Genomic DNA, 25,977 nt, shown 5'->3' with positions numbered 1-25,977 from the left:
ATGGCTCAGAGCCTGGAGCCTGTTTCCGATTCTGTGTCTCCTTCTCTCTCTGCTCCTCCCCCGTTCATGCTCTGTCTCTCTCTGTCCCAAAAATAAATAAACGTTGAAAAAAAAATTAAAAAAAAAAAAAAACAACAATAAGCATTTATTCCTCAAAAAACATATTTTTTAATGTTTATTTTGAAGAGAGAACAAGAGAGAGAGAGTACAAGCAGGGGAGGGGCAGAGAGGGAGACATAGGATCTGAAGCAGGCTCCAGGCTCTGAGCTGTCAGCACAGAGCCCAATGCGGGGCCGAAGCCATGAATGGTGAGACCATGACCTGAGCCAAAGTCAGCCGCTCAACCAACTGAGCCACCTGGGCGCCCCATTCCTCCAAAGGGACTGGGGGAGTGGTGGCCTTTGCAGGGTGGAGGGAGGCCTGGGCCCCAAGTGATTCTGGGAATAGGGCCCGCTCTGGTGGTGCAGAGCCCATCTCCAGGGGCTAATAAAGGTGGCCTCAATAAAGACGTCAATAAATAAAGGGTGGGGCTTAGGCGGGGGAGGGGCGCGCACTTGCTAACAGTGCACGCGCGCATCACGGGGCTGCCATAATGGTTTGGCTCCCGCTCAGTTCCCAGCGCCAGTACCCCACTCGCCTGGGTCGCTGCGCCCCGGAGCCTCCGCAAGTCATGTCCCGGCTGCGCCTGTTGGCCCCACTGCTTGTCCTTATGTGGCAACCGTTGTGGCTGCTGGTCCAGGCAGCTCAGCCTCCAGAGTGGGCCCTGGACCCTGCCCAGCTGACCTCCGACCCCCTGGAGGCGGCTGAGCCCTGGTCGTCGCGCTCCTCTGATCCCCCACCCGAATCGCCCCAGGCGCTTACACCCCCAGCTGGGCTGGGGGGCTTTAATTACCTGGGGTCCTCTGCTCCAGCCCAGATGTTGGCCCCGCCTAAGGAGTTGACGGAGACTTTGGTTCCATTCCTGGACACGGATTCCGTTGGAGAACTACCCCCAGGGCCAGATGAGGATCTGAATGACCAGCTAACCCAGCATCAAAGGCTCCCAGAGGTGGTTCCAATGCCAGGTTGGGATTATTTAATGTTTCCCAGGGTTACAGGTAAGCCTTTAGATGTGGAACTTACCACAACTCCAGGGCCTGAGAAAGGTGTTGCACCTTCTATAGCCCAGCAAGAGGCCCCACCTCAGCCTCTTGAACATACTGAGGAAGCAGAACTTTCTCTAACCCAGCAAGAGACCTCGGGTAAGCCTCCAGAGGAGGTTGAGCCTTCAAGTGAGCGGGAGACCCCAGGTCAGCATTCCGAGCCTCCTGGGGTGATTGATCCTTCTCTAAGGCAGCAGGAGACCCCAGCTCAGCCTTCAGTGCCTCGTGAGGAAGCTAAGCCTTCTCTAAGCAAACAGGAACCCCCAGCTCAGCTTCCAGACCCTTTTGGAGAAGCTGAACTTTCTCCAACCCAGGAGGAGGTCTCAGCTCAGCTTGCAGAGCTCCTTAATGAGGCAGAATCTTCAACCCAGCAGGAGACTCCAGCTCAGTCTCCAGAGGAGATAGAATCTTCTGCAACCCTGCAAGAGCAACCAGCTCAGCCTCCAGAGCTGCCTTCCAGGGAGGTGGAACCTTCTCCAACCCAGCAGGAGCACCCAGCTCAACCTCTATGGCATCATAAGATGACAGTTTCACCTCCAGGTCACTACCGTGATCAACATTTAAACCTGCCCAATGTCAGTTTGAAACCTCCAGATGTGCAGCTTACCATGACTGCAGAACCCACTACAGAGGTGGGACCTTCTGCAGTTCAGCACGAGACTAGAGCTCAGCCCTCAGTGCCTCTTAATGTGGAACCTTTTGAAACCCAGCATGAAGCCCCAACTCTGCCTCCACAGTCCCCTGAGGTTGAATCTTTGCCAGTTCAACAGGAGACTCCAACGCAATCTCCAGAATCTACCACACAGGAGAAACTTCCAACACAGCAGGAGACCCCAGTTCAGTATCCAGAATATCCTGGCGAAGTTGAACCTTCTCCAACCCAGCAGGAGGTCCCACATCAGCATCCAGCGCCCCCTGAAAATGTTGTATCTTCTCCAGTCCAGCACGAAGTCCCAACTCCACCCGAAGATTTTCCTGAGGAAATTGAACTTTCTCCAAGCCAGCAGGAGAGCTCAGCTCTGCCTCAAGTGCCTGTTGCAAGTAGAGAACCTTCTCCAATCCAGCAAGAGGTCCCAGCTCAGCAACCAAAGCCCAATGAGGGGGTCGAGTCTTTTCCAGTTCAGTATGAGCATCCAGCTCAGCCTCCAGGGTCCTCTACAGATGTTGTAGCTCAGTCTCCAGTACAGCATGAGGTGACATTCTCACCTCCAGGTCCAGGTGAAGCTCAGCATCCAGTGTTGCCTAATATCACAGTTAAACCTGTGGATCTGAGGATTTTCATAAGTCCCCAGGCAACTAAGGAGGTTGAACATCTTCCAGTGCAGCAGGATGTCCCTGCTCAATCTCCTATTCCCCCTGAGCAAGTTGAATTTTCTCCAGCTCAGTCCAAGCGTCTTTCCCAGTCTCCAGAGTCCCCTGAAGATGAGTCTTCTCCAGGCCAACAAGAGGTCCTAGCTCAGACTCCAGACCCCCGTAAGGCTGTGGAACCTGCTTCAGGCCAACAGGAGGCCCCAGCTCAGTCTGTAGTCCCCCAGCTGGCCCCAGCTGTATCTCCTGAGCCCCCTAAGGAGGTAGAACCTTCTCCCACACCACAGGAGGCCCCAGCTCAGCTTTCAGAGCCTCCTGAGAAGGTAGAACCATCTCCAGTTCAGCAGGAAGTCCCAGCTCAGCCTTCAGAGCCCCCTAATGAGGCAGAATCTTCTCCAACCCCGCAGGAGGCCCTGGTTCAGTCTCCTGTCCCCCAGCAGGCCCCAGCTGTATCTCCTGAGCCCCCTAAGGAGGTAGAACCTTCTCCCACACTGCAGGAGGCCCCAGCTCAGCCTTCAGAGCCCCCTAATGAGGCAGAGTCTCCAACCCAGCAGGTGGCCCCAGCTCAGTTTCCAGTCCTCCAGGAGTCCCCAGCTATATCCCCTGAGCCCCCTAAGGAGGTGGAACCTTCTCCCACACCTCAGGAGGCCCCAGTTCAGCCTTCAGAGCCCGGTAATGAGGCAGAATCTTTTCCAACTCAGCAGGAAGCCCCAGTTGTATCCCCTGAGCCCCCTAAGGAGGTAGAACCTTCCACACAGCAGGAGGCCCCACCTCAGCCTTCAGAGCCTCCTGAGAAGGTGGAACCATCTCCAGTCCAGCAGGAAACCCTATCTCTACCTCTCGAGCCACTTAAGGAGATAGAACCTTCTCTAACACAACAGGAGGTACAAGCTCAGCCTTCAGAGGCCCCTGAGAAGGTAGAACCATCTCCAATTCTTCAGCAGTCTCCAACTCAACCTCCGGAGCCCTCTAAGGAGGCAGAAACTCCTCCAGCCCAGCAGGAGGCCCCCGTTCAGCCTCCAGAGCCACCCGAGGAGGTTGTAGCACAACCTCCAGTCCGTAATGAGGTGACAGTTCCACCTCTAGGACAAGAGCAAGCTCAGCATCCAAACTTGCCCAATGTTACTATTCAGCCTGCTGACCTGGAGCTTACTGCAACTCCAGAACCTACTGTGGAGGCTGAGCATTCTACAATCATGCAGCAGACTATAGCTCCTCCAGAGGACACTGCGGTGACACCTCCACATCCAGAGCAGGTCCAGGCTCAGCATCCAAATTTGACTGAAGCCAGAGTTCAGCCTTTAGACCCGGAACTGACCATAACTCCAGAACCCACTACAGAGGTTGAAACTTCAACCACGCAAGAGATCCCAGGTCACCCTTCAGGGCCACCTAAGAAGGTTGTAGTTCAGCCTCCACTGTTTCGGGAGGTGACAGTTCCAACTCCAGGTCTGGATCGATCTCGTCATCCATTGTCACCTAATGTAACAGTTCAGCCTTTGGACCTAGAGCTTACCATAACTCCAGAACCCACTATGGAGGTTAAAGCTTCTACAGCCCTGAAGAAAACTACAGCTCCTCCAAAGGACCTTGAGGTAACATTTGCACATCTAGAGCAGGTTCAGGTTCAGCCTTCAACCTTGAATAAGGCCAAAACTCAACAGACCCCAGACCAGCCTCCAGAGCCGCCTAAGGAACTTGTAGCTCAACCTCCAGTATATCAAGAGGCAGCAGTTCCAACACCAGATCAGGATCAAGCTCAGCGTCTGTGGTTGCCGAATGTAACAGTTCAGCCTTTGGACTTGGTGCTTACCGTAACTACAGAACCCACTACGGATGTTAAACATCCCTCAGCCCTGCAGCAGACTACCGCTCCTCCAGAGGACCTTGAGGTGACATTTCCACATTCAGAGCACATTCAGCATCCAACCTTAACTAAAGTCACAGTTAAACCTTTGGACCCAGGGCTTCCCATAACTCCAGAATCCACTACGGAGACTGAACCTTCTCTAACCATGCAAGAGACCCCAACCCAGCCTCCAGAGCCACCTAAGGAGGTTGTTCCGTATCCATCCCAACAGGAAGTGACAGTTCCTACTCCAAGTAAGGATCAAGGTCAGCAACCAACATTGCCCAGTGTCACAGCTCATCATGTGGACTTGGGGCTTACCATAACTCCAGAACCTACTACAGAGGCTGAACATTCTACACCCATGAAGGAGACTACAGCTCCTCCTCCAAAGGACCGTGAGGTGACACTAGCACATCCAGAGCAGGTTCAGAGTCAGCATCCAAACCTGACTGAAGTCACAGTTCCACCTATGGACCTGGAACTTACTGTAACTGCAGGATCCAGTGTGGAGACTGAACCTTCTCCAACCATGCGAGACACCCCAACTCAGCCTCCAGAGCCACCTAAGGAGGTTGTAGTTCAATATCCATTCGAGCAGGAAGTGACAGTTCCAACTCCAAGTAAGGATCAAGGTCAGCATCCAGCATCACCCATCATCCCATTTCGTCATGTGGAGCTTACTATAACTCCAGAACCTATTACAGAGGCTGAACATTTGACAACCCTGAAGAAGACTACAGCTCCTCCCCCAAAGGACCTTGAGGTGACACTTGCACATCCAGAACAGGTTCAGAGTCAACATCGAAACCTGACTGAAGTCACGGTTCCACCTATGGACCTAGAAATTCCTGTAAGTCAGCAACCAGAGTCATTTGAGACAGGTTTTCCTCCAACAACTCAACATTCTGTGGTGCATTTTGTAAACTATACCTCAGAAAAGGCATACACAACTTTAACTTGGCAACCAGAACAGAATGCCACCACAGACCTCAAAATATGTGAGCGCTGTACCTGCAAAGATGAGACACTGTCGTGTGTTGGTCTCAGCCTACAGCAGAGGCTCCGCAGAGTGCCCGAGCCGGAGCCCGACACCTACAACGGCACCTTCACCATCTTGTAAGAATCGCCTTTACTTGTTCGTTCTCTGCCTCCTGCTTGACATGGCCGTCTCTTCCTCAATGTCGTCCTGGGCCTTCCTCATCTCCCCAACCACGTTGACTGACTTTCTGTTTTTACCTTTTCTTTGTCAACTATCCCTTATCTTCATTTTCCTTTTTACTACTGTTCGCCCTTCTCCAATCTTTTACTTGTAATTGTCCTTATTCTTTTTCCTTATCCAATTTTTAGCCCCATTATTTCATTCCTTAACCTCTACTCTCCCATTTTTGCTCCATCCTCTATAATAGGATACAACAGAGTAGTGAAGAGTAGAGATTCTGGAACTAGATTGCCTGCGTTTGGGCCGAGGTCTGTCATCTATTAGCTTTGTGACTCAGTTTCCTTTTCTGTGAAATGGAAATTATGATAGCTACCATCTCATGGGATTATTGTGAGATCTAGATGAGGTAATACATATGAAGCACTTGGATCAGTGCCTGGCAAAATATGAGTGTTAGCTGTTATTATTTTGATTCCCCAGACCTCATCTTTGACCCCCGGCCTTCCACATACAGTACTCGGTTTGGGCCCAACCCAAGAGTAAGTACGATGGGCGCCACACTAGGATGAAATCGTCTTCAGAACATGAAATGACAGGTGGGAAGAAAGGAAATGGTCATAAAAAGGGAGGTGGCATGTAATTAAGTACTAAAAGAGGTACCATGGGTGTTGGAATTCAGCAGACTCTGTACTCAGTGGAGTATGGAGGTCAGGGAGAGCTGCATGGATAAGCTAACACTTTAGCTGAGACTTAAAGAGTGGCTCTGATGTGTTAAATAGAGAAAAAAATGGGTATAAGTCTAGGCAAAGGCATGGCTGCAGGAATGATCAGGAATTAAGAATTAGGTTAGGGGCGCCTGGGTGGCTCAGTCGGTTGAGCGTCCGACTTCAGCCCAGGTCACGATCTCACAGTTCGTGAGTTCGAGCCCCACGTCAGGCTCTGGGCTGACGGCTCAGAGCCTGGAGCCTGCTTCCGATTCTGTGTCTCCCTCTCTCTCTGCCCCTCCCCCATTCATGCTCTGTCTCTGTCTGTCTCAAAAATAAACAAACATTAAAAAAAAAAAAAAGAATTAGGTTAAGCAGTTAAAGATCCAATTACGAGAAACCTTGACTATCAGCTAGAGAGGTTTGAACGTTACATTCTGAGTTACAGAGGGCCATTGAAAGTTTTCAAGCATGAGATACAGACCATTGAAACGAGGATTATTTTCAGTTCCCCATATAGGGCGATCTGGAGAGGAGAGCTTGATCCAGCGAGACCAGATAGAATGTTCTAACAAAACCTAGGGGTAAAGTAACAAGGGGCCGAATCAGAGTTGCTGAAAAGAGTAGAAAGAAAAGCCTTGAGAGCACTGCAAAGGAGGAAGTGACAAGATAGACTAACTGATGACAGTCGCGGGTGGGGTGTGCACGGGAAAGAGAAAACTCAGATATTACTCTGAAACTTCTGTCCCAGAAAAGGAGAATGATGGAAGTTGAGGCATCTTTTACCAGGGAACATAGGAGCAACCAGAAGGCTTCAGGTTGACTGGAAATGTCCACCAGGCACAGGGGCAGATGGGTATCTGTTTTGAATTTATTCCTGACTCCCCTGAAAAAAATGTGTATATAAACTGACCAGGTAAGCTGTTGTTGAGGGAAGAGGACAAAACTACAGGTAAAGGTTCAAAGTCATACGCAGGGTTAGCGGTTGAAACTGAACCTCAGGCATTTAATAGCTTCTTTTAAACATGTGTAATTCATGGATACATGAGTTATCATGGATACTTTTTTTTGTTTTTAATGTCACAGGTATAGAGGATAAAACGTGAAAATCCCACCCCACCCTCCCTACCACTCATAAGATAACTCCTGTCACCTTTTTGGTGTGTGTCCTTCCTTCCCATCTCTTTCCTTTGCATTTTTTCCTAATTTCCTAATGAGGGGATACTTTTTAATTCCTTGCCCAGTGATTTGTTGCTTTTCCCTATGCAATATGTCTAAGAAATCTTTCCGTGTTAGTTATTCTAATTTCTAACTTCCCTTATCCTTCTAACACCTAGAGAGGTTTCAGTAGAGGGCTTCTTTACATTTGTTTGCTGATAATGGTAAATTTTTTACCATTTTTTTCGTTGAATTATTATTTTCTCATTGATTTGTGGAAGGAACCATTTTAGACACATAAGTGATTTGGGGGAAAAAAATACTTACCTCCAGAGTAATGAACAGGCGTTATCTACCCAAGGAATGGAACAAATAGGACGTTCAGGTTCTAAGGAGCTGCCTTGTTTGTGCCAGTGGCCCCACGCTAGCTCTTTATTAATTGCACCACCTGGGATGCTGATAGCTGCGGAAAGTAGAAAGTTGGCATTTACTGCATTGGAATATTCCCCACAGGGTTGCCAGTGATTCTCTTATTTATTCCGTTCATTCCCTTCCTACCTATTCAAGGATCTGAACTGTGTTTGTTTCTTCACAGAAATTTCCAAGGAAACTCTATTTCTTACATTGATAAAAATGTATGGAAGGGATACCGTTGGGCTGAGAAACTGTGAGTATATTCTCTCCAAATATGAATACAAAAAAAAAAAAACAAAAAAAAAAACTAACTGCATTCTAAGGTCCTTCTTGGTCCAGAACTTTGAAGTCAGTAGCTCTGAGGAAAGGTGTTTCCCCTTCCATATCCCAACTCAACCTCTACCGATTGCAATTCTGTGTTAATTTTTTTTTAACGTTTATTTATTTTTGAAACAGAGAGAGACAGAGCATGAACGGGGGAGGGTCAGAGAGAGGGAGACACAGAATCTGAAACAGGCTCCAGGCTCTGAGCTGTCGGCACAGAGCCCGACGCAGGGCTCGAACTCACGGACCGCGAGATCATGACCTGAGCTGAAGTCGGCCGCTTAACCGACTGAGCCACCCAGGCGCCCCTCAAGTTTTCTAATTTATTCAACGACCATTTCTGCTGCTCATAGACTGAGTTTTTTACTAATGATAATACTTTTCATTCATATAATCTTGAGTTGGTTCTTTTTATTAGATGTACTGTTTACCTCTATCTGAGGATATATTAATGATGCTATTCTAAATTTTTTATAGTGTTTATTTTTGAGAGAGAGAGAGAGAGAGTGAGAGACAGAGTGCAAGTTGGGGAGGGGCAGAGAGAGAGGGAGATACAGAATCTGAAGCAGGCTCCAGGCTCTGAGCTTCAGCACAGAGCCCAGTGCAGGGCTTGAACCCATGGACTGCAACCTGAGCCGAACTCGGATGCTTAACCGACTGAGCCACGCAGGTGCCCCATTAATGTTGGTATTCTCAAATCCTTTTGTGTTTTCTCTGTTAACTGTGTCATTGACTATAAGCTGTTATATTTGTTTTTTATTTTCTGTCCTGAATGGAATTGGCTTTCTCACTCCACATGGTCATTCCTGAGTGCAATTTATCTTTGTAGTTGAGATTTGACTTGCTTCTGTTTTCTGGTCCTAAGGAAGAGGTGAAATGAACCACGGGGCTTGTTATTGGTGACAGGTCCCCCTGAGAGTTAAAGAAGAGGTGGGAGGTGACTTCTAATGGCTAGTCAGAGTGTAGACCCTTCCTCCAGGGTTCTGGGACCCTGCCCCCTTCTAACACCAATGGCTCCTGCCTGGAAGAAAACACCCTTTGCTGCCAGATCCCAGGAGGAAGGATGTGGGGTTGATGTGCTGTCCTTGGTCCTACTGCAGTATCCCAGCTAATCACCCTGTAGGTGGCTCCAAGGCATTTCTGGTGGGGAGTGTTTGTAGAGCTACTCCCTTGGCTTTGAGCTAAGGTTGTGGATTTTCTAATTGTATCTTTTCTAATCATTCTTAGGGACTTTGGTGGAGTTTGGAGTTTGGTAGAGACCTGGCATGTTTCAATCTGCCAGCTTGAAATAGCACAACCTCTTAGGAAGGCAATTTTGTACCCCTGTTAAATCCTGGAGAAACTTAGGCAAATGTGTACTAGGATATAAACAGAAAAATGTTCAAAGCAGCACTGTTTATAATAACTAAAAATTAGAAAAATCTAGTATCCACCAACAGTAGAAAGAACAAATAGCGTTACACGGGTATTTACTCTATACATATTAAACTGAGCATTTATGTTATGTGCATTTTATGCACATTTTTAGTTCTCACAGATACTTTTTGGTTGGGGAAAAAAATTAGATGGCTTTACTCGTAGCACTGATATGGTTATAAATAGGGCTTCCACAATAAAATTTGGGAAAAGAGAGGAGGAAGTGGCAGTTCTGTCCATGTTTTTGCCACTCAGGGCTGGATTCTAACAGAGATTTTGTGATCCAGAGAGTAGGCATTAAATGTACATTTTGGTGTGAAGAGTGGATAGGGGTGTGTGTGTGTGTGTGTGTGTGTGTGTGTGTGTGTGTGAGAGAGAGAGAGAGAGAGAGAGAGAGAGAGAGACAAAGGAGTATGTGAGAAGAAAATATTTGAATCAAACAGCAGAGGTCGCCATCCCTACATTAAATAAGAATTAGTGTATTTGGTGGCACCATTACCCAGGTTTCTCTCACATCTAGCGGTCCTGTGTAGCAAATAGTTGTAGTTATTTTGCATTTTGACCCAGAAATGACCTTTTCATTTTGCAGAATTCTCAGTGAAAATTATCTGACCGAATTACGTAAAGACACATTTGAAGGCCTGCTATCCCTCCAGTATTTGTAAGTTAATCAGTTCATCATTTATTATGAGTTTTTAGTTATATTATTTATTAAAAAATACAGGGTTCAAATTAGATAATTGCAACAATTTCTTCTAACAGTAGAATTCTGTAACTCTCTCTATTAAATTGTATAACTCTGTAAGTCTGTGGGGACCCAGCCCATCTCTAGCATTAAATACCTCCTATGCGTTTTCAACTTTTTAATTTTATAGACAAGATCTAGGAAAAAGCCCTTCAGTTGTAGAGGAAAAGGGGTAATGAGGTCTGAGCAATTATGGACACCCATATGAACCTTGTTATGTAAGTGTTCATATACCATCTGCCTTTATTTATATTTATTATTTATGGCCCATGGATCAAATCCTGTGTATGGTCTGTCTTGATACAACCTATGAGTTCAGAATGATTTTCATGTTCTTAAAGGGCTGTAAAAGAGAAAAGAAGAGAGAGAAACAGAGAATATGTGACAGAGACCGTATATGGCCTGCAAAGCCTAAAATATTTACTGTGTGGCCTTTACAGAAAAGGTTTGAAAAAGTTGGCTTAGTAAAATGAGAGGAATTGAAGTTAACCTCAAATTGTCACCTACAAGACAAGAAAATATAGAACACTTACATTAATTTGAATGCCATTAACCCAGAATTTTTAAATAATTTAATCTAAATGAAATATTTAAATATGAAATATTTAAGCAGGTGAATTATGTAAGCAGTATTACCAAGTACATATTAAATTATCAAGAGAACAGATTAGGGATTTCAGTGTGGGAAATTTTATTAGTTTATTTTTTTATTATTATTTTTTATGTAATTTATTGTTAAGTTAGCTAACATACAGTGTGCTCTTGGCTTCAGGAGCAGATTCCTGTGATCGGTGTGGAAATGCTTATGCCACCATAAAAATAGATGTTTAAAATGATGGTTAAGGGGTTGGGGCTCCTGGGTGGCTCAGTTGGTTGGGTGTCTGACTTTGACTCAGGTCGTGATCTCACAGTTTGTGGGTTCGAGCCCCGTGTCGGGCTCTGTGCTGACAGCTCAGAGCCCGGAGCCTGTTTCAGATTCTGTCTCCCTCTCTCTCTGCCCCTCCCCCACTCATGCTCTGTCTCTGTCTCTCTCAAAAATAAATAAACATTAAAAAAAAGATGGCTAAAGGGCACGTGGCTGTCTCAGTCATTAGAGTCTGCAACTCTTGATCTCGAGGTTGTAGGTTAGAGCCCCATGTTAGGTATAGAGATTACTTAAAAAAAATGAAATCTTTAAAAATATAATGATGGTTAAGTGGTATAGTTAGAAATGTTTACACTAAACAAACATCAGAAATGCCTCTAACTTCGCTAATTACAGAATAAACATCTCTCCAGCCTCATTGTCAAGGAAGAAATGTTTGCATATATCTCTGTACATTAGACATACAGAGATACTAATGTTCTTTGCTATGGAGGTTCAGTGTTTATTCTTTGCCCATGCCATCCAAAGCTGTGTATTTCATTAATCCTTTTTTTAAAAATTTTTTAATGTTTATTTATTTTTGAGAGAGAGAGAGAGAGAGAGAGAGAGAGAGAGAGACAGAGTATGAGCAGGGTAGGCACAGAGAGAGAGGGAGACACAGAATCCGAAGCGGGCTTCAGTCTCTGAGCTGTTGGCCCAGAACCCGATGCGGGGCTCGAATTCATGAACAGTGAGATCATGACCTGAACCGAACGAAGTCAGATGCTCAATCGACTAAGCCATCCAGGCGCCCCTCATTAATCCTTATTAATGATGTGCTTTAGAAAATAGATTCTTCTTGCAAATGTAGAAGGCTTAAGGGTAGTGAGTAAAAGGAATCTCATATGACACTAAAAATAGTCCTTCAAATTATCAAACCTTCCAAGTCTTAGGGGACAACCACTTTGTATTGGTCTTCTTGGCTACCTCTGCCATCTGGGCTCCAAACGTTACAAACACAGTTTGGAGAAAAACAAAAGAGACAAACTGCGCAATGGATTGGGCCTTTCATTATTTCTACTATGAGGTACTTTGTAAGCCAATTATTTCATGTTAGGTGAAGTGTTCTCATTCATTCATTCAAAAAAAAATGTGAATCAAAACCTAAAAAAGAATGTGACAGGCCCTATGCCCAGTACCATAGGCACGCAGATGGTTAAGACAGGCTTCCCACCCTTGTAGGAACTCATGATTTCACAGGGAAAATAAACAGAAGCTTAAACCATAACGCATAAGCACTAAATGGATGATGAAGCACTGACAGAGTGCAGAAGCGGGAGCCACAAAGTCATAAAACCACATTTCTTTTCAGTCATTTTGCTCCTTCTACTCACTACCCAGCTGTTAATTTATTTTATAAATATTTGAGTTTGTTCTTTGTCCATGCATCAGTTTTAAACACAGTAGACAACGCAGATGAGCAAGACTAGTCCATACTTTCATGGAGTTTATGCCCAGAGGAAATGGAATGCCAGAATAACTATATTAAGAAGAAATTGGGGCACCTGACCGGCTGAGTCAGTAGAGCATGCGACTCTTGATCTCAGGGTCGTGAGTTCAAGCCCCAGGTTGGGCGTGGAGTCTACTTTAAAAAATTCAAAGAAGGAGAAGAAGGAGGAGGAGGAGAGGGGGAGGGGAAGAAATGGATTTGGGCAATGAGAAGTATAAGTTGTTTTTGGAACATAGAAGAGGGGGGAAGACTTCAAGTTGGATCAGGGAAGTTACTAGAGAAATGCTGTTTGAACAGAACCTTGAATGGCTATGACGTGTCATCGGATAGACATCTTGGGAAGAATATGCTTGCAAAATAGAGTGAGTGAAAGGCAAAATGCAGGAGAAATTTCTTTGGTATCTGTAGAGTAGGAAACTAGAGCCAGATTTAGGATTTTGAAGGCCTTGGATAATATGCCAAGCTACCGTGTTATCACAGCAGTGCTCTAGGACAAACTTTAGACTGCACCAGGGTCACTTGGAGGCCTTGTCAGAACACAGGTTCCACCTCCACAGTTCCTGATTCACTCAGTCCGGAGTAGAGCTGAGAATTTGCATCTTGAGTAAGTTCCCAAGTGACTCTGATATTTGAGAACCACTCCTGGAGAATTAATCTGGTGACTGTGTGCAGTATAGATTAGAATGGGAGAGACCAGAGATGACAATGCCAGCCAGAAGATGGTGGTACCCATGTAGGTGGAAAGTGAGGGACTCGGCTGAAATCAATGGAAATAAGAGGGTCAACTATAATCAAGAATGGGTGTTTCCAAATAAAAATCCAGTACCATGTTGTTTTTTTGTTGGCCCCACTTGCAACTGAAGCAGTTGATAAATTCATAGAGCGTTTAGGCAATGTACAACCAAAAATAAATTTCTATTAATATGATAATATAATTCTGAGTTCGTTCAAAGTTAGGTATTGATTAGAGGAGTAACTTCTTTTCAAGTTAAATGAAAAGGTATCTTTTATCTCTTCTGGTATTGACTTGGTGTCGAGAAATACAACTAAACCAGGAAGGTGTGCTAATGTGAGAATATCCCTTTTAATATTAGAAATTATATGTGGAGATCACAACTTTGAGCTCATAATTTAGAAATTGATGAGGCCACAGAAAGTCATTTAATCAATTCTTCTGCTCTCAGGAAAGATTACTTCCAAGATCTATCAAGATCTATAGTTGTATGTTTTATGTATGAAGATCACAAAGGTGAGACTCTTAAGAAAGGTGAGGGCAGGGTTAGGGGCTCTGGAAGGTTCAAATAACAATTCCTAATACTCAGAGTTTAGCCAAAAGCTACTTATTCAATACTATCATCCTACTAATTAGATATCTTATAGCTAATTGAGGCAATATTTTCCTTTTCCTTTTCCTAGAGATTTATCCTGCAATAAAATACAATATATTGAAAGACGTGCATTTGAATCCCTACCTTTTTTGCAGTTTATGTAAGTTACAAATATAATTTCATTATATTTGGAATTTTTATTAAACTTAATTGTAAACCTCTTTGTTATTCACTTTGAATGAATGAAACTTTATTAGTCGAAAGCTACTAAAATTATGTAGCAAATCTTTTTTGTCTGTGGCAGTTTGGTGTGAGAGTTATTATAGAGATCAGAGTGAATCGTTCTAGAGCAGCAGTTCTCTGCCAGGGTGCTTTTGCATCCAGGTGACACTTAGTAGTGTCTAGAGACATTTGTGATTGTCAGACTGTAGATGTGCTGCTGGCATCTAGTGGGTGGAGGCCAGGGCTGCTGTCACACCCTACAGTTCACAGGGCAGCACCCCCCCCCCCCATAACAAAGATTATCCAACCATAAATCTCAACAGTGCTAAAGTTATGAAACATTTTTCTAGAGAAATAAACTTACTTCTCTAGAAAAAAATACTTACTTAACACAAGTATTTATTGAGCATTTACTGATTTGTATCTAATGCACCACATGTATAAACATGAAAGTATAAATCTTTCATGCAAATATTTTTTTAAAAAGGCAAGCATCTTTCATAGTGAGATTTCTTTAGTGTATGGAGAGAGTATTGTGGTTATGTTTCGTTATCTATAAATTAGAATCACTGCCAAAGGATAAATATTCTGAAAATATCTTGTTTTTCTTCTTCATTTGTGTCTTGTTTTTTTGTTGTTGTTGTTGTTTTTTTGTTTTTTTGTTTTTTTTTTTGGTGTGTGTAGAAATCTTCGTTACAATTTACTCATCAAACTGAGCTTTGGAACATTTCAGGCCTGGCATGGAATGCAGTTTTTACACAAGCTGTAAGTGAAATAGAAAATGAATACATGTAAAAAAAAAAAAAAAAAACTACATGTAAAAATATCATACAGTGATTGGTTAGGTGTGTGTTAATAAACCCAGTATGAATTCTGGAAAGTAGGTCTTAAAATCCATTTTTTTTTTCAAATGAGGAAACTAAGGTACAAAGAGGCCAAGAGACTTGTCTTAACTCCTAAATGGCACTCTCTGCCCTCCCTCGTACCCAGCTTTGTGTGGGCAGTGAAGGCCCCAAGCAAGTAACACCCAAGTCAGTATTATCATGGGAATTCGTGACAGTGATGCTTCCCCAAGGTGTGCGTGGTCCTTGAAATCCACTTCTGAATTTAACTTTGATTCTGGCTCACGTGCAAGTTTCCTGTGCAAAAGAGAACTGCGAAGAACTAAGTTTAGCACAGAGTTCTCCAGGCAGCAAAAGGTGTGGGTGCTTCCTCAGCCATCAGGAAAGCAGCAAGAACTCCTGAACACCTGCCACAGGGCACTGCTCTCCATGTGCTTTCTTTCCTGACCACTCTTCAATTAAGAAGTGTGTGACTCCCTTTCAGCAGGGACATTCTGTGATTTCTCTGTCAAAAAGCAAATCATACTGGGCATGTTCAGTGGCCTGAGGGGGATGTTGAGACTCAAGGTTGAAGACCCTCCACTAAAGCAGACGCTGGAAAAGACTGGCTCACTGTCTTGTGGTTCAGAAATCCGATTTCACAGCTTATCTTCCGTTAGATGAAAGTGTTTACGGTGTGTCTGGAGCTGGAGTAAGTTCCTGCGGGTGCCCAAGAGCAGGGGCCTCCTCTCTCATTAATTTGCTGATGCCTAACTTGGGGAAAGAATACTGAGGGTCAGTTTTTTGTTTTGCCAGCATGCCAGAGAACGGGCTCATTGAGTTTCTCCACCAAGAGGTTTTAGTGGTGTCAATATAATGTCTTAAAAGTCACCACCTCTACTAAGCATCTTATAACACCAAGAGTCTCTTCTAAGAATCTGAATTTCATAGTTATGTAGGCAATACAGGACAAAATAGGGTGGAATCCGTTGATAACAATGAATGAATTCATTGAAAAACAATCCGTGCCACGCGCACTCTATGTCGACAATGTACTAAGTACCGGGGGTACAAAGAATATACAGGGACTGTCCCCAAGAATCTTTCATACTGGAAAAAGGAGAAAAAGATGGCCTTTTTCTTGTAATTTACTAAGATATTTGTAAACTGATGGAAACCCCTGTCTTGCCCGACTGAGATCTCTATCAGTTAACCATTTGTTTTCTTTCCTTTCCTTTGTCCTCCAGCAGCCAGAATGACACATATCCCACCTGGGGCGGGGGCATGTGCTAATTTGTATTTTGCCCTCAACTTGCCCCATGCTCCCTCATCAATCTTACATGACAGAGAAAGGTAATTAAAGAACCAGAGCTAGCTGGTATTGAGAATAAATTAATACTCATGCCATGTGTGTTATGCCCAGAATTCGTGATCCCCAAATACCGCCAGGGAGCCGAGTCCGGTGTAAAAGCAAAAGAGCCTTTATTGGAGCTAGCTCGAGCTCAATCCCCTACCTGCACTGTCGAAGCTGTGAGATACCCGGGAGAGAGAGCCAGTTTCAAAAGGACAAAGGTTTTACTGGTGCCTAGTGGCAGTTGGTGAGGTAATGGCTGCGGCCTCAGCTGATTGGCTGGGGAAGGGTCCTGGGGAAGAGTCCTGTTAGGCAGTTGGGGGGGGGTTACTCAAGGGGAGGAGGTGTGGTCAAGGTGAAGGACACAGAACAAGATGGAGTCGGCCGGTGTAGGCCCGCCCTTTCAATGTGGTTTGAATAGAGCTGTACTACTAAAACGAATTCACAGTTAACTTCCAAAACATTATCACAGTACAGTAAGTGTGTATTGGAGGTTGGGCTCCTTGTTTGGGGCCAAACTTTTCTTTTCTTTTTTCTTTTTAACGTTTATTTATTTATTCTGAGAGAAAGAGAGCGTGCGCAGGGGAGATGCCATCCCGTGAATTCAGTCACGTTATTACCTATGTGACTTATTACTGGGGTGTTTATAAGTTGAAACAGTATTTTCTCCAGCATTAAATAAGTTTGTAAACCTTTTGGGCCCCAGCTGAGGTGGATTTATCTTGAACTGACTGAAGCTTAAACTTCAGGTCTCCTCACTTACATAGGCCCCTTCCAAAGTCTTGGGAGGGACCCTCGCAATTCCTGTACGCATAATTTTGCATGTTTTGATGAGGCAGGATTTCCCAAAGTAGATGAGGTTCAGACCCTACAAGGCCTTGATTCACCCCTGGGTTTCAGGTAATTATATCTCAGTAAGTTTTTTGAATGAAGCCTCTTAAGTTATTGATAAACACTGAGTGAACACGTTAGCGGTGTGGTAAAGTCTATTTTGAATCTGAAATCCACCTCAAAGCCATGCCAAGAGTTTATTAATAAGGTACCACTTTTTGAATGGTAGTAATAATCCTGTTTCTTTCAGATGAAATCAGGAATGAAATATATTATGGAAAACCAACAGTGGTTGATAATCCTAAATGTTAAGTATAGTTTTTTTTTTTTTTCCTGACTTTAAAGTGCTTCTCCTTCATTCACCTACACAGGTCCAGACTGGTGGCTTATTTTAAAAAATTCACTTCATTGGTTCTAACAGTACGAGCTCCATGATTTTAGAAGCTGAAGGACTCTACGATGTAGAAAGGCTGTACCTTATCGGGATAGAGCACATTCACATGCTGGCTCGTCTGTGGCGCATCCGTATTGTGCCAAGAACATAAGCTCTAAGGGAGAATAAGGAAAATCTAAGCCTTGCCCCTGTTGAATTATTGTTGAGAATATCATTGAGGTAGGTGTGGCCACCCTCTGAAGGCAAACTCGAGCCCCAGTCACAGACACGCCCTAACGCTCCCCCAGTCAACCGGCATCTGCTTCCTTTTAGACAGCTGTGTGCCCACAAAAGTTGACACACTTCAGGATATTGTCATCGCTTTTTGGTATGTACTGGAAATCCTGGCAGCTTCTTCTCAGATTCAGAAAGGCATAAACGTTAAGGATGAAGATAACAACTCAGGGCTGTCCTTTTGGGGTGATTTAGGGTAACTTTTATTATTTTCCGTGTGTGGTAGTTCAAAAGCTTTGCCATAGTCATACCCAACTATTACTTTTCTTCTCCCAGCTGCATCTGAGTCTTCCCACGTATATACCAAGGCATCTTCTTTCTCTGGGAAGCATGGTAGTTGCTCCTCCGCCCCATATCATTTCTTTAATACCGACCTCTATTAGGTATTTACTGCGCTCCGGCACTATGCTAAGACCTTTCGCTTGTGCTGCAAGTAAGACAATGTGTCTTAAACTCTTAGAATAGAGCCTGGCACGTGGGAAGTGCTCCGGACGTGGCCCCTCACACGGCACTTCATTTTCGTCTTTCCAGCAACTCTTGTGACACAGGTAGTATTATCCTCATTTTGGGGATGAGGAACTTGAAACTCAGAGACATCGGGTGACTTGCCTAGGTTCACACTGTCAATAAGTGACAGAACCACTTCAGAAGCTTCGCGAGTAATACAATTCCGCATTCCCTGGCACTAGGTAGGACCTGAATGACAACTGGCCTTTTGGGCGTCGTCCCTTGGAGTCAGCTTCTCACTGGAATAGGACCTTTCGAGCAGGGAGCTCCTTTTCCCTATGCTTCTGGAGTTCCTGGCCATGCCACCTATGGGCATCCCCAGGCTTCCTGCTCACCGCCTGGTGCAACTATCACATCGTCACTGCTAGGCACCCACTCTGTGCCCAGCCTTATGCTAGGTGCTTTGCACATGCTCTTTCCTTTAATCCTCAAGTTGCCTTATGAGGTAAATGCTGCTAAAAGGACTCGGAGACGTTCGTTACTTAAGTCCCTTCACCAGGAAGTGACAGCCAGAATTCAGACCTAGGTCTGCCTGATTCCAGGGCCCTTGCTTCTTGGGCTGGTCCTCACTGCCAGAAACTCCTCTTCAAGGCTATTCTCAGAACTTTAATTAAAACATAGGCTCACCATTTCAGATTCTTTAGGCTTCGCCCCTCCCCCCGCCCAACCCCTGAGAAAGGATTTACGTGATGCCCTTAGATGTCTTGCATTGAGGAGCTTCCCATGGGGAGTCACGTTCTCATGGCTCATGGACCTATGTAGATGAATAAAGGAAAGGGGTTATTCTATCCCCAGGTACTTCAAACAGACTGGAATAGGGTCTAGATCACTCCACTTATCTCTTCAACTGCTTTCCTCCAACGAGCCAGTTTTCCCTCCATGCCTTGGGATTCCAGCGTAGAGAGTTTGGAGTTTGTCCTATTTGAAATTTATTTTCACTGCCTGCTTTGGACATTTTTTCAGCTAAAGCTGTTAGGATTTCAGTACATTCAGGACAGTGGTGACAAGCTTCAGTCCTCAAGTCTTCTCTGTCTCCTCAGTTAATAGAAAGGAAACGTAGCCCATCTGTCTGGACCTCTGTAGAAGAATTTGGAGAAAAAAAAAATAACACGTAAGAAATGTTCCCTTATTTTGTGAGCTACCTTTAGTCTGTCCCGTTGCTCTGCAACAGAAAGCTTTTGCAAAAATACTTGAGTTTTCCTCTTCAAATAAGATACAGTTTTTTAAAAAACAAAAGAATACCTAGAACAGTATTTCTTCAACTTTGATTATGAGACAGTCTTTGAGGATAACTGTTGTTATGTTTGACTCCCATAAAGATAAGCCCACGAATATCCAAAAGCCAATAGACTGAGTCAGCACACCTTTTATCTGTAAGATGAGGGAATTGAACGGAAATGGAGATGATCTCTAGTGCAATGTCCACCGTTCGTTCGTATCGCAGTCTGTGGAAAAACAATTGCTGTCGGTCCAGCAGAGGTAACCTGTCGGGTCAGTTCTCATTCTCCCCTTGGCTCAGGCACAATAGCTCCATGAAGAAAAGGCGGCACTAAAGACAGGAGGAAATAGGATAATTTGGAGTGGCCTGTATTTTGTTTTCACTACAGATAAACACGGGGCATTCATCTCAGCAGGAGGGCTGCCTGGGTAAGAGGAAGCACTGAGCCGATGGGTATAAGGCCATGGGTGAGCTACCAGGAAAGAGGGGGGGACAGTGGGGGTAGAGCACTGAGATAGTTGGGGGGAAGGATAACGAACTACTAAATTGTTTTGGCTGCATAACTCTTCATAGTCTTTCTTAATAGGGAGCCGGGGGTGGGCGCGGGGTGGAGGGGGGAGGGGAGCAGTGGGCAGGGGAAGACACACACGTGGAAGAGCTTACTTGCACAGAGCCCACCAGTAAGCTTGTAGGTATGAATGCCATTGTTATTGTTTCAAAGCCAAAGGACATTCAGAGCCTCAAGGTTGAGGAACTGTGTTTAACCAGACATGTGACACTCACGTTCTTTCTCTTCATAACATTGTCTGACTGGATATTAACTAGTGTTACACAAACCCGACATGTTAATGGGCCTGAAAAAACGTAGAAGAATGGGCTGGAATAGGAAGAATAGGGGAGTTTCCAAGGCAGGAACAAAAACGCATGGCTCCCAGCCGCACCGCTAACTCCCTCTGACCTCCGTTGTGGAAGAGTTTGAATCTTCGCTCCCCTTTTCTCCACCTACTAACATGTTTATCTTCTGGCAACTGGTTCTCTATTTATCACAACGTGGTTCTTTTTTTTTTTTTTTTTTTTCAAATTGAGATATAGAATATGCATAATAGAATATGCAACGTTATAAAGTATATAGTGCAATGGTATACTTTGATAGACAGTAATCACTGCTAATTCCAGAACATTGTCATCACCCCCCTCAAAAGAAATACCATACCCATCAGCCTTTACTCCCCATTCTCCCCTCCCCCCAGGCCCCTGGCAACAACTAATTTACCTTCTGCCCCTATGGATTTGCCTATTCTGGACATTTCATCGAAATGTGTGTCTAGTTTCTTTCACATAGCTTGTTGGCTTCAAGATTTATCCGGTTGTAGCATGTTTCAGTACTTCATTCTTTTTTTAATGTTTATTTATTTTTGAAAGAGAGCGCACACACAAGCGGGGAAGGGGCAGAGGGAGAGGGGGACAGAGGATCCAAAACCACAGAGCCTGATGTAGAGCTCGAACTCATGAACTGTGAGATGACGACCTGAGCCAAAGTCAGATGCTTAACCGACTGAGCCACCCAGGTGCTCCAATCACATTTTGTTCATCCATTCGTGAGTTATTGGACATTTGGATTATTTTGACTTTTTGGCTCTTATGAATAATGCTGCTATGAGTATTCATGTACAAGTTTTTGTGTGGTCATATGTTTTTAATTCTCTTGGGTACGTACCTAAGAGTGGAATTGCTGGGTCATGTAGTAACTCTATATTTAACCCTTTTGAGGAACTGCCAAACTGTTTTCCACAGTGACTACACCATCTTACATTCCCACCAATGTATGAAGATTCTGGTTTCCCCAAATCTTGCTACCACTTATCATTGTCTCTCTGTTCGATCATAGCCATCTTAGTGAGTGTAGAGTAGTATCTCATTGTAGCTTTGATTTCTATTTCCCTAATGACCTAAGACATTGAGCATCTTTTCATGTGCTTATTGGCCATTCATGTATTTTCTTTGGCGAAATGTCTCTTCAAATCCTTTACCCATTTAAACATTTGATTATTTGTCTTTTTCTGAGTTTTAAGAGTTCTTTATATATTCTGGATATTCTGGATACTAGACTTGTATCAGACATATGATAGTTTTGGGTTGTTTTTTTATTTTTAAATAAAGTCCAGCTTACCTATTTTTCCTTTGGTTTGTTGTGCTTTTTGTGTCATGTCTAAGAAACTGTTGCCTAAATCCAAGGTCATAAAGATTTCTCTCCTGAGAGTTTTATAGCTTGAGCTCTTCCATTTAGGTCTTTGACTCATTTTGAGTTAATATTTATATATGGTGTGAAGTGTAGGAATCCAACTCCATTATTTTGTATGGGGATATACGGTTGTCCCAGCATCATTTGAAAACACTAGTCTTCCCACATTGAATGGTGTTGGCACCCTTGTTGAAAATCAGTGGGCCATAAATGTGAGGATTTATTCCTGGACTGTCAGTTCTGTTCCATCAGCTTACATGTCTGTTCTTATGCCAGTACCACACCGTGATTACTGTAGTTTTGAAGTAGGTTTTGAAACCAGGGCGTGTGAGTCTCCCCATTTGGTTGTTCTTTGTCAAAATCGTTTTGGAGCCCCTGGGTAGCTCAGTTGGTTAAGTGGCCGGCTCTTGATTTCAGCTCAGGTCATGACCTCACAGTTTGTGAGATGGAACCCCGTGTTGCCATCTGCACTGACAGCATGGAGCCTGCTTGGGATGCTCCCTCTCCTTCTCCCTCTGCCCCTCCCCTGCTCACACTTTTCCCCACTCACACTCGCTCATGTTTGCTCTTCTGCACGGGTGTGTATGCTCGCTGTCTCTCAAAATGAATAGATAAACTTTTTTTTTTTTTTTTTTAAAGATCATTTTGGGCTATTCTCGGTCCCTTGAATTGACATACAGATTTTAGAATTAGCTTGCCAATATTTGGAAAGAAGTCAGTTGGGGTTTTGATAGGGATTATACTGAAACCACAGTTCAATCTGGGGTATAGTGCCATTTTAACAATATTTTCTTCTGATCCGTGAACATGGCATATCTTTACGTTTATTTCAATCTTCTTTAATTTCTTTCAACAACGTTTTGTGGTTTTTAGTGTGATTCTTGCACTTCTTTGGTTAAATGTTTTCCTAAGTATTTTATTCTTTTGAGTACTGTTATACATGGAATTGTTTTCTTAATTTCATTTTTGGAATAGTCATTGCTGATGTATAGAAATAAAGCTAATTTTTACATATCGATCTTGTGTCCTGTAACCTTGCTGAACTCATTTATTAGTGCTAAGGTTTTTTTTCTACATTCCCAGGAATATGTCTTGTGGTCTTCTAGTTACCCAGGAAGATGTTGGAGCATTTCAAAGTCCCTATGGACATCTCATTTCTCAGCTTTTCCCTTTTAGGCTTTTTGTTTAGGCTATTTTTTGTCTTGTGATCAATTGCCTCACATAGCTGCCAGATTAAAACATTTATCTATAATTGTTTTCAAAAAAGGCCCCTTGGGAAGAGGCTATTTTAGCACTGTGCAGTTCTCAGTGAGGTCAAGGGCAAGGCTTTCAAGTGAAGTTTTTTAGGGACCCCACTAGACAGGTAAAACAATGACAGTTTGTTCTTTGGGAATGAGGCTTTAAGGAACTTCAGCTCCATTTTGTTCCCCTGGGATGTGGGCAATTTTTAAGGTTATCATCAGGATGGAGAGCAGAGGTTGAGGACAAGTTAAAACAACAGAGCTCACTGTTCTTATAGAAATTAGTAATTTTTTCTTTAATACATGCTCTCCGGGTTGCTGCAAGCCCATTGGTTAAAATTTCCAAAGTTCTGAGAAAGTTGATTTTGACCATTTTTGCTAGTTGTTGTTGTTGTTGCTTTTACGGAAGGATGAATTTTCAGACGTCCTTCCTCTCTCATTTTCACTGATTCACCTGTAACAGGGCTTTAAAATCTCTAAAGTCTCAGGGCACCTGGGTGGCTCAGTTAACTGCCTGACTCTTGATTTCGGCTCAGGTCATGATCTTGCGGTCATGGGATCAAGCCCCATGTCAGGCTCTGCACGGGGCATGGAGCCTGCTTGGGATTCTCTCTCTCTCTCTTCCTCTGCCTCCCTTCACTCATACTCTTGTACTCTCTCTCTCAAAAAATAGAATAAAAAAATAAGAAATGAAATCTGTAAAGTCTCAATGATCACAGGCTAATTAAATACTTAATCATGGGAGATGATTAGAGGAAAGGAATAAAAATAGAAAATGTAATTCTTAGAGAAGCTCTCCCAGATGGAGAGATGAAGTTCAGCAAAGTGTTTCTATATTTAATGCTCTCAAAGTTAAGTTTAAGGTAACGGCTATTTTAAACCCCCTTTTTTCCATACAATTTAAATACAGGCTTTGGAGTCAGAACTGAGTTCAGATTCCATCTCTGCTTCTTGACTGGCTGGACAAACTGGGACAAATTATACAACCTCTCTGTACTTCAGTTTCCTCACTTGTAAAATGGGGTAATGATGTATCTATCACATAAGGTTATTGTGAGGTTTAAATGTGAAATGCTGATCACAGATGCCCCATAGCTCAATAGTATTGGTTGTGATGATTATCCTTATAATTTTGCAAAAGTACAGTGATGATTCTTGAGCAGAGTCAACCTAAAGGCAGATTTTCTTTTCTTTCTTCCTGTTTCCTTCACTTTATTTTTGCTGTAAAGAACTGAGAAGAAAATCTACTCAGCATTTTGGAATAAAAACTTGTGTCAAGCAGTGACAAAATGTTATTTATTCAACAAGCCTTCACTAAGTAACTAGTAAATAACAAGCACTCTGTCAGGCACAGGGACAAAAATGACAATAGAGTATGGTCCCTGCCCTCAGGGAGCTGGCAGTCCAGGAGATGGATAAGGAAACGGGATCATATGCCACCTAACAAAGGCTGTCATAGGAGAATACACATGGTGGGGGTATAGCTTTCACCATTTCCTCTTAGATTAATCCCTTTGTCTTTGGCCCCCAAACTGAGGAATTGGTCCTATTTTTGTCTTTAACCGGGTGTTTTAAACTGTGGAATTTTTTACATTTCTAGAGATAAAGGAAAAGCACCTAGAATTATAGAGGACACTAGAAACAGTATTTCCTACAGAGCCTGGGCTTCCTACCAGCATAGTCACTTCTAGGGTTTTCAGCCCAAAAAGTTCTTTGGCATATCTTGGCTTTGCTGTCCACGTAAAAAAAAAAAAAAAAAAAAAAAAAAAAAAAAATTTTTTTTTCTCTTTCTGTTCTCCACTTTATCGTCCAGAGAGCTGGGTAGTTCCCAAAGGAAGAGTGCTTTACAGAATGTAAGGGTGATTTATAGGCAAAGGCAGAAAATGATTAGTTTTAACCTTCCAGTTCCATACCCCCAAAATGAACATAAACGTTCGTGGTAGTCATTACTGGAAATGCAGATCATTTTAATTCCATTGCATTTTTCAGAATTATCAGTCGTAACCCTCTGTCAGCTGTTGAAGATTCCTATCTTTTTAAGTTGCCAGCATTAAAATATTTGTAAGTATTGCAACAATCTCATGGCTCATGAGATGATTTCTGATCTTTTTTGTTGTCATCAAAAGATTAAGTATTTTGCGTTTTGGGAAAAAGTCCTAATTTAAGTTTTAACTCGGTTATTGAAATAAGCATTATTAGCAAAGAAAAAACGTATATGGGCAAGATAGCCTGCAGAGGAAGGAATAGTATTGAAGAACACATAAGAGACATGGGACTTGCAGATGTAGGTAGAAATACCATTTATCTCAAAGTGGAAAGTGGAGTAAGGTGTATATTAAAAGAAAAAAAGACTAATCAAGAGAGGTGGATGCAATTGAGAATGAAAATGAGGATAAGAGTAAAAAGGATTGTACTGTTGAGCACCAAGGTGATTAATTTGATGATGCACATAAAATGTCTTCATTGGGAGTTTTCTGAAATTATTGTCCATAGCAAGAAAACTCTTGAGCTGACTTGACAAAGAAGCCAGAATTGAAGTAACCACATGTTGTTAAGTATCTTTTTAGGTACAGAATTTTTATCCTTGGGTTCAAATCACGCATGTTTGGGCTTTCTCCTTCAGAGACATGGGATCAACACAGGTGTCACTTACAACAGTTGAGAGCATCCTCATGATGACCCTTGAATTTGGAAACACTGTAAGTTGATTTTTCTTATGTGTATTTTCACTTAGTTGTTGATTTAGATTTGTTTTATTGTCTTCTTAAGTCAGATTTATTGAGGTATAAAATTTACTCTTTTTAAGCGTACAGTTTGATGAGTTTTGACAAACGTGTAGTTATGTAAGCACCACCACATTTGAGACGTAGACCATTTCTGTCACCCCAAAAGGCCCCTATGTGCCTTTGCAGCCAATCCCCTTTTGTCACCACCAGCCCTGGCAACCACCAACCTAATTTTTGTCCCTATAG

At 43.3% G+C, this 25,977-nt stretch overlaps 1 protein-coding gene, 2 long non-coding RNA genes and 1 pseudogene across 3 annotated transcripts; 2 read left to right on the top strand and 2 right to left on the bottom strand.

Moving 5' to 3' along the window:
* Positions 1-577, bottom strand: part of LOC147571227 (pleckstrin homology domain-containing family M member 1-like) — a 66,514-nt pseudogene extending 65,937 nt beyond the window's left edge.
* Positions 528-25,713, top strand: LOC147571224 (uncharacterized). Its single transcript, XM_086696512.1, has 5 exons — positions 528-5,418; positions 7,919-7,990; positions 10,067-10,138; positions 24,995-25,066; positions 25,629-25,713. Exons 1-5 carry the CDS (start codon positions 593-595, stop codon positions 25,711-25,713), a joined length of 5,127 nt encoding a protein of 1,708 aa, XP_086552638.1. The 5' UTR covers positions 528-592.
* Positions 14,832-19,960, bottom strand: LOC147571226 (uncharacterized). Its single transcript, XR_015247593.1, has 3 exons — positions 19,668-19,960; positions 15,582-19,380; positions 14,832-14,889 (listed from the first exon to the last, which is right to left on the bottom strand). It is a non-coding gene; the product is annotated as an uncharacterized LOC147571226 (long non-coding RNA).
* Positions 21,589-22,782, top strand: LOC147571225 (uncharacterized). The gene is made up of 2 exons (XR_015247598.1): positions 21,589-21,892; positions 22,519-22,782. It is a non-coding gene; the product is annotated as an uncharacterized LOC147571225 (long non-coding RNA).
* Positions 25,714-25,977: the final 264 nt, after the last annotated feature.

This window comes from Puma concolor, unplaced genomic scaffold (genome assembly GCF_028749965.1).
Source record: "Puma concolor isolate L17-30 unplaced genomic scaffold, mPumCon1.1.hap2 unalloc_scaffold_39, whole genome shotgun sequence".
In the NCBI taxonomy this organism is placed as follows: Eukaryota; Metazoa; Chordata; class Mammalia; order Carnivora; family Felidae; genus Puma; species Puma concolor.
The sequence above is the reverse complement of the archived record's forward strand: the minus strand, read 5'-3'. Positions and strand labels throughout refer to the sequence as shown.

Bases quoted from the DNA above. Each gene is read 5' to 3' on its own strand.
- LOC147571224 (XM_086696512.1), top strand. From the start codon at position 593: ATGGTTTGGCTCCCGCTCAGTTCCCAGCGCCAGTACCCCACTCGCCTG. The intron at 5,419-7,918 runs GTAAGAATCGCC...GTTTCTTCACAG, and splicing joins AACGGCACCTTCACCATCTT to AAATTTCCAAGGAAACTCTA. The intron at 25,067-25,628 runs GTAAGTATTGCA...TTTCTCCTTCAG, and splicing joins TTGCCAGCATTAAAATATTT to AGACATGGGATCAACACAGG.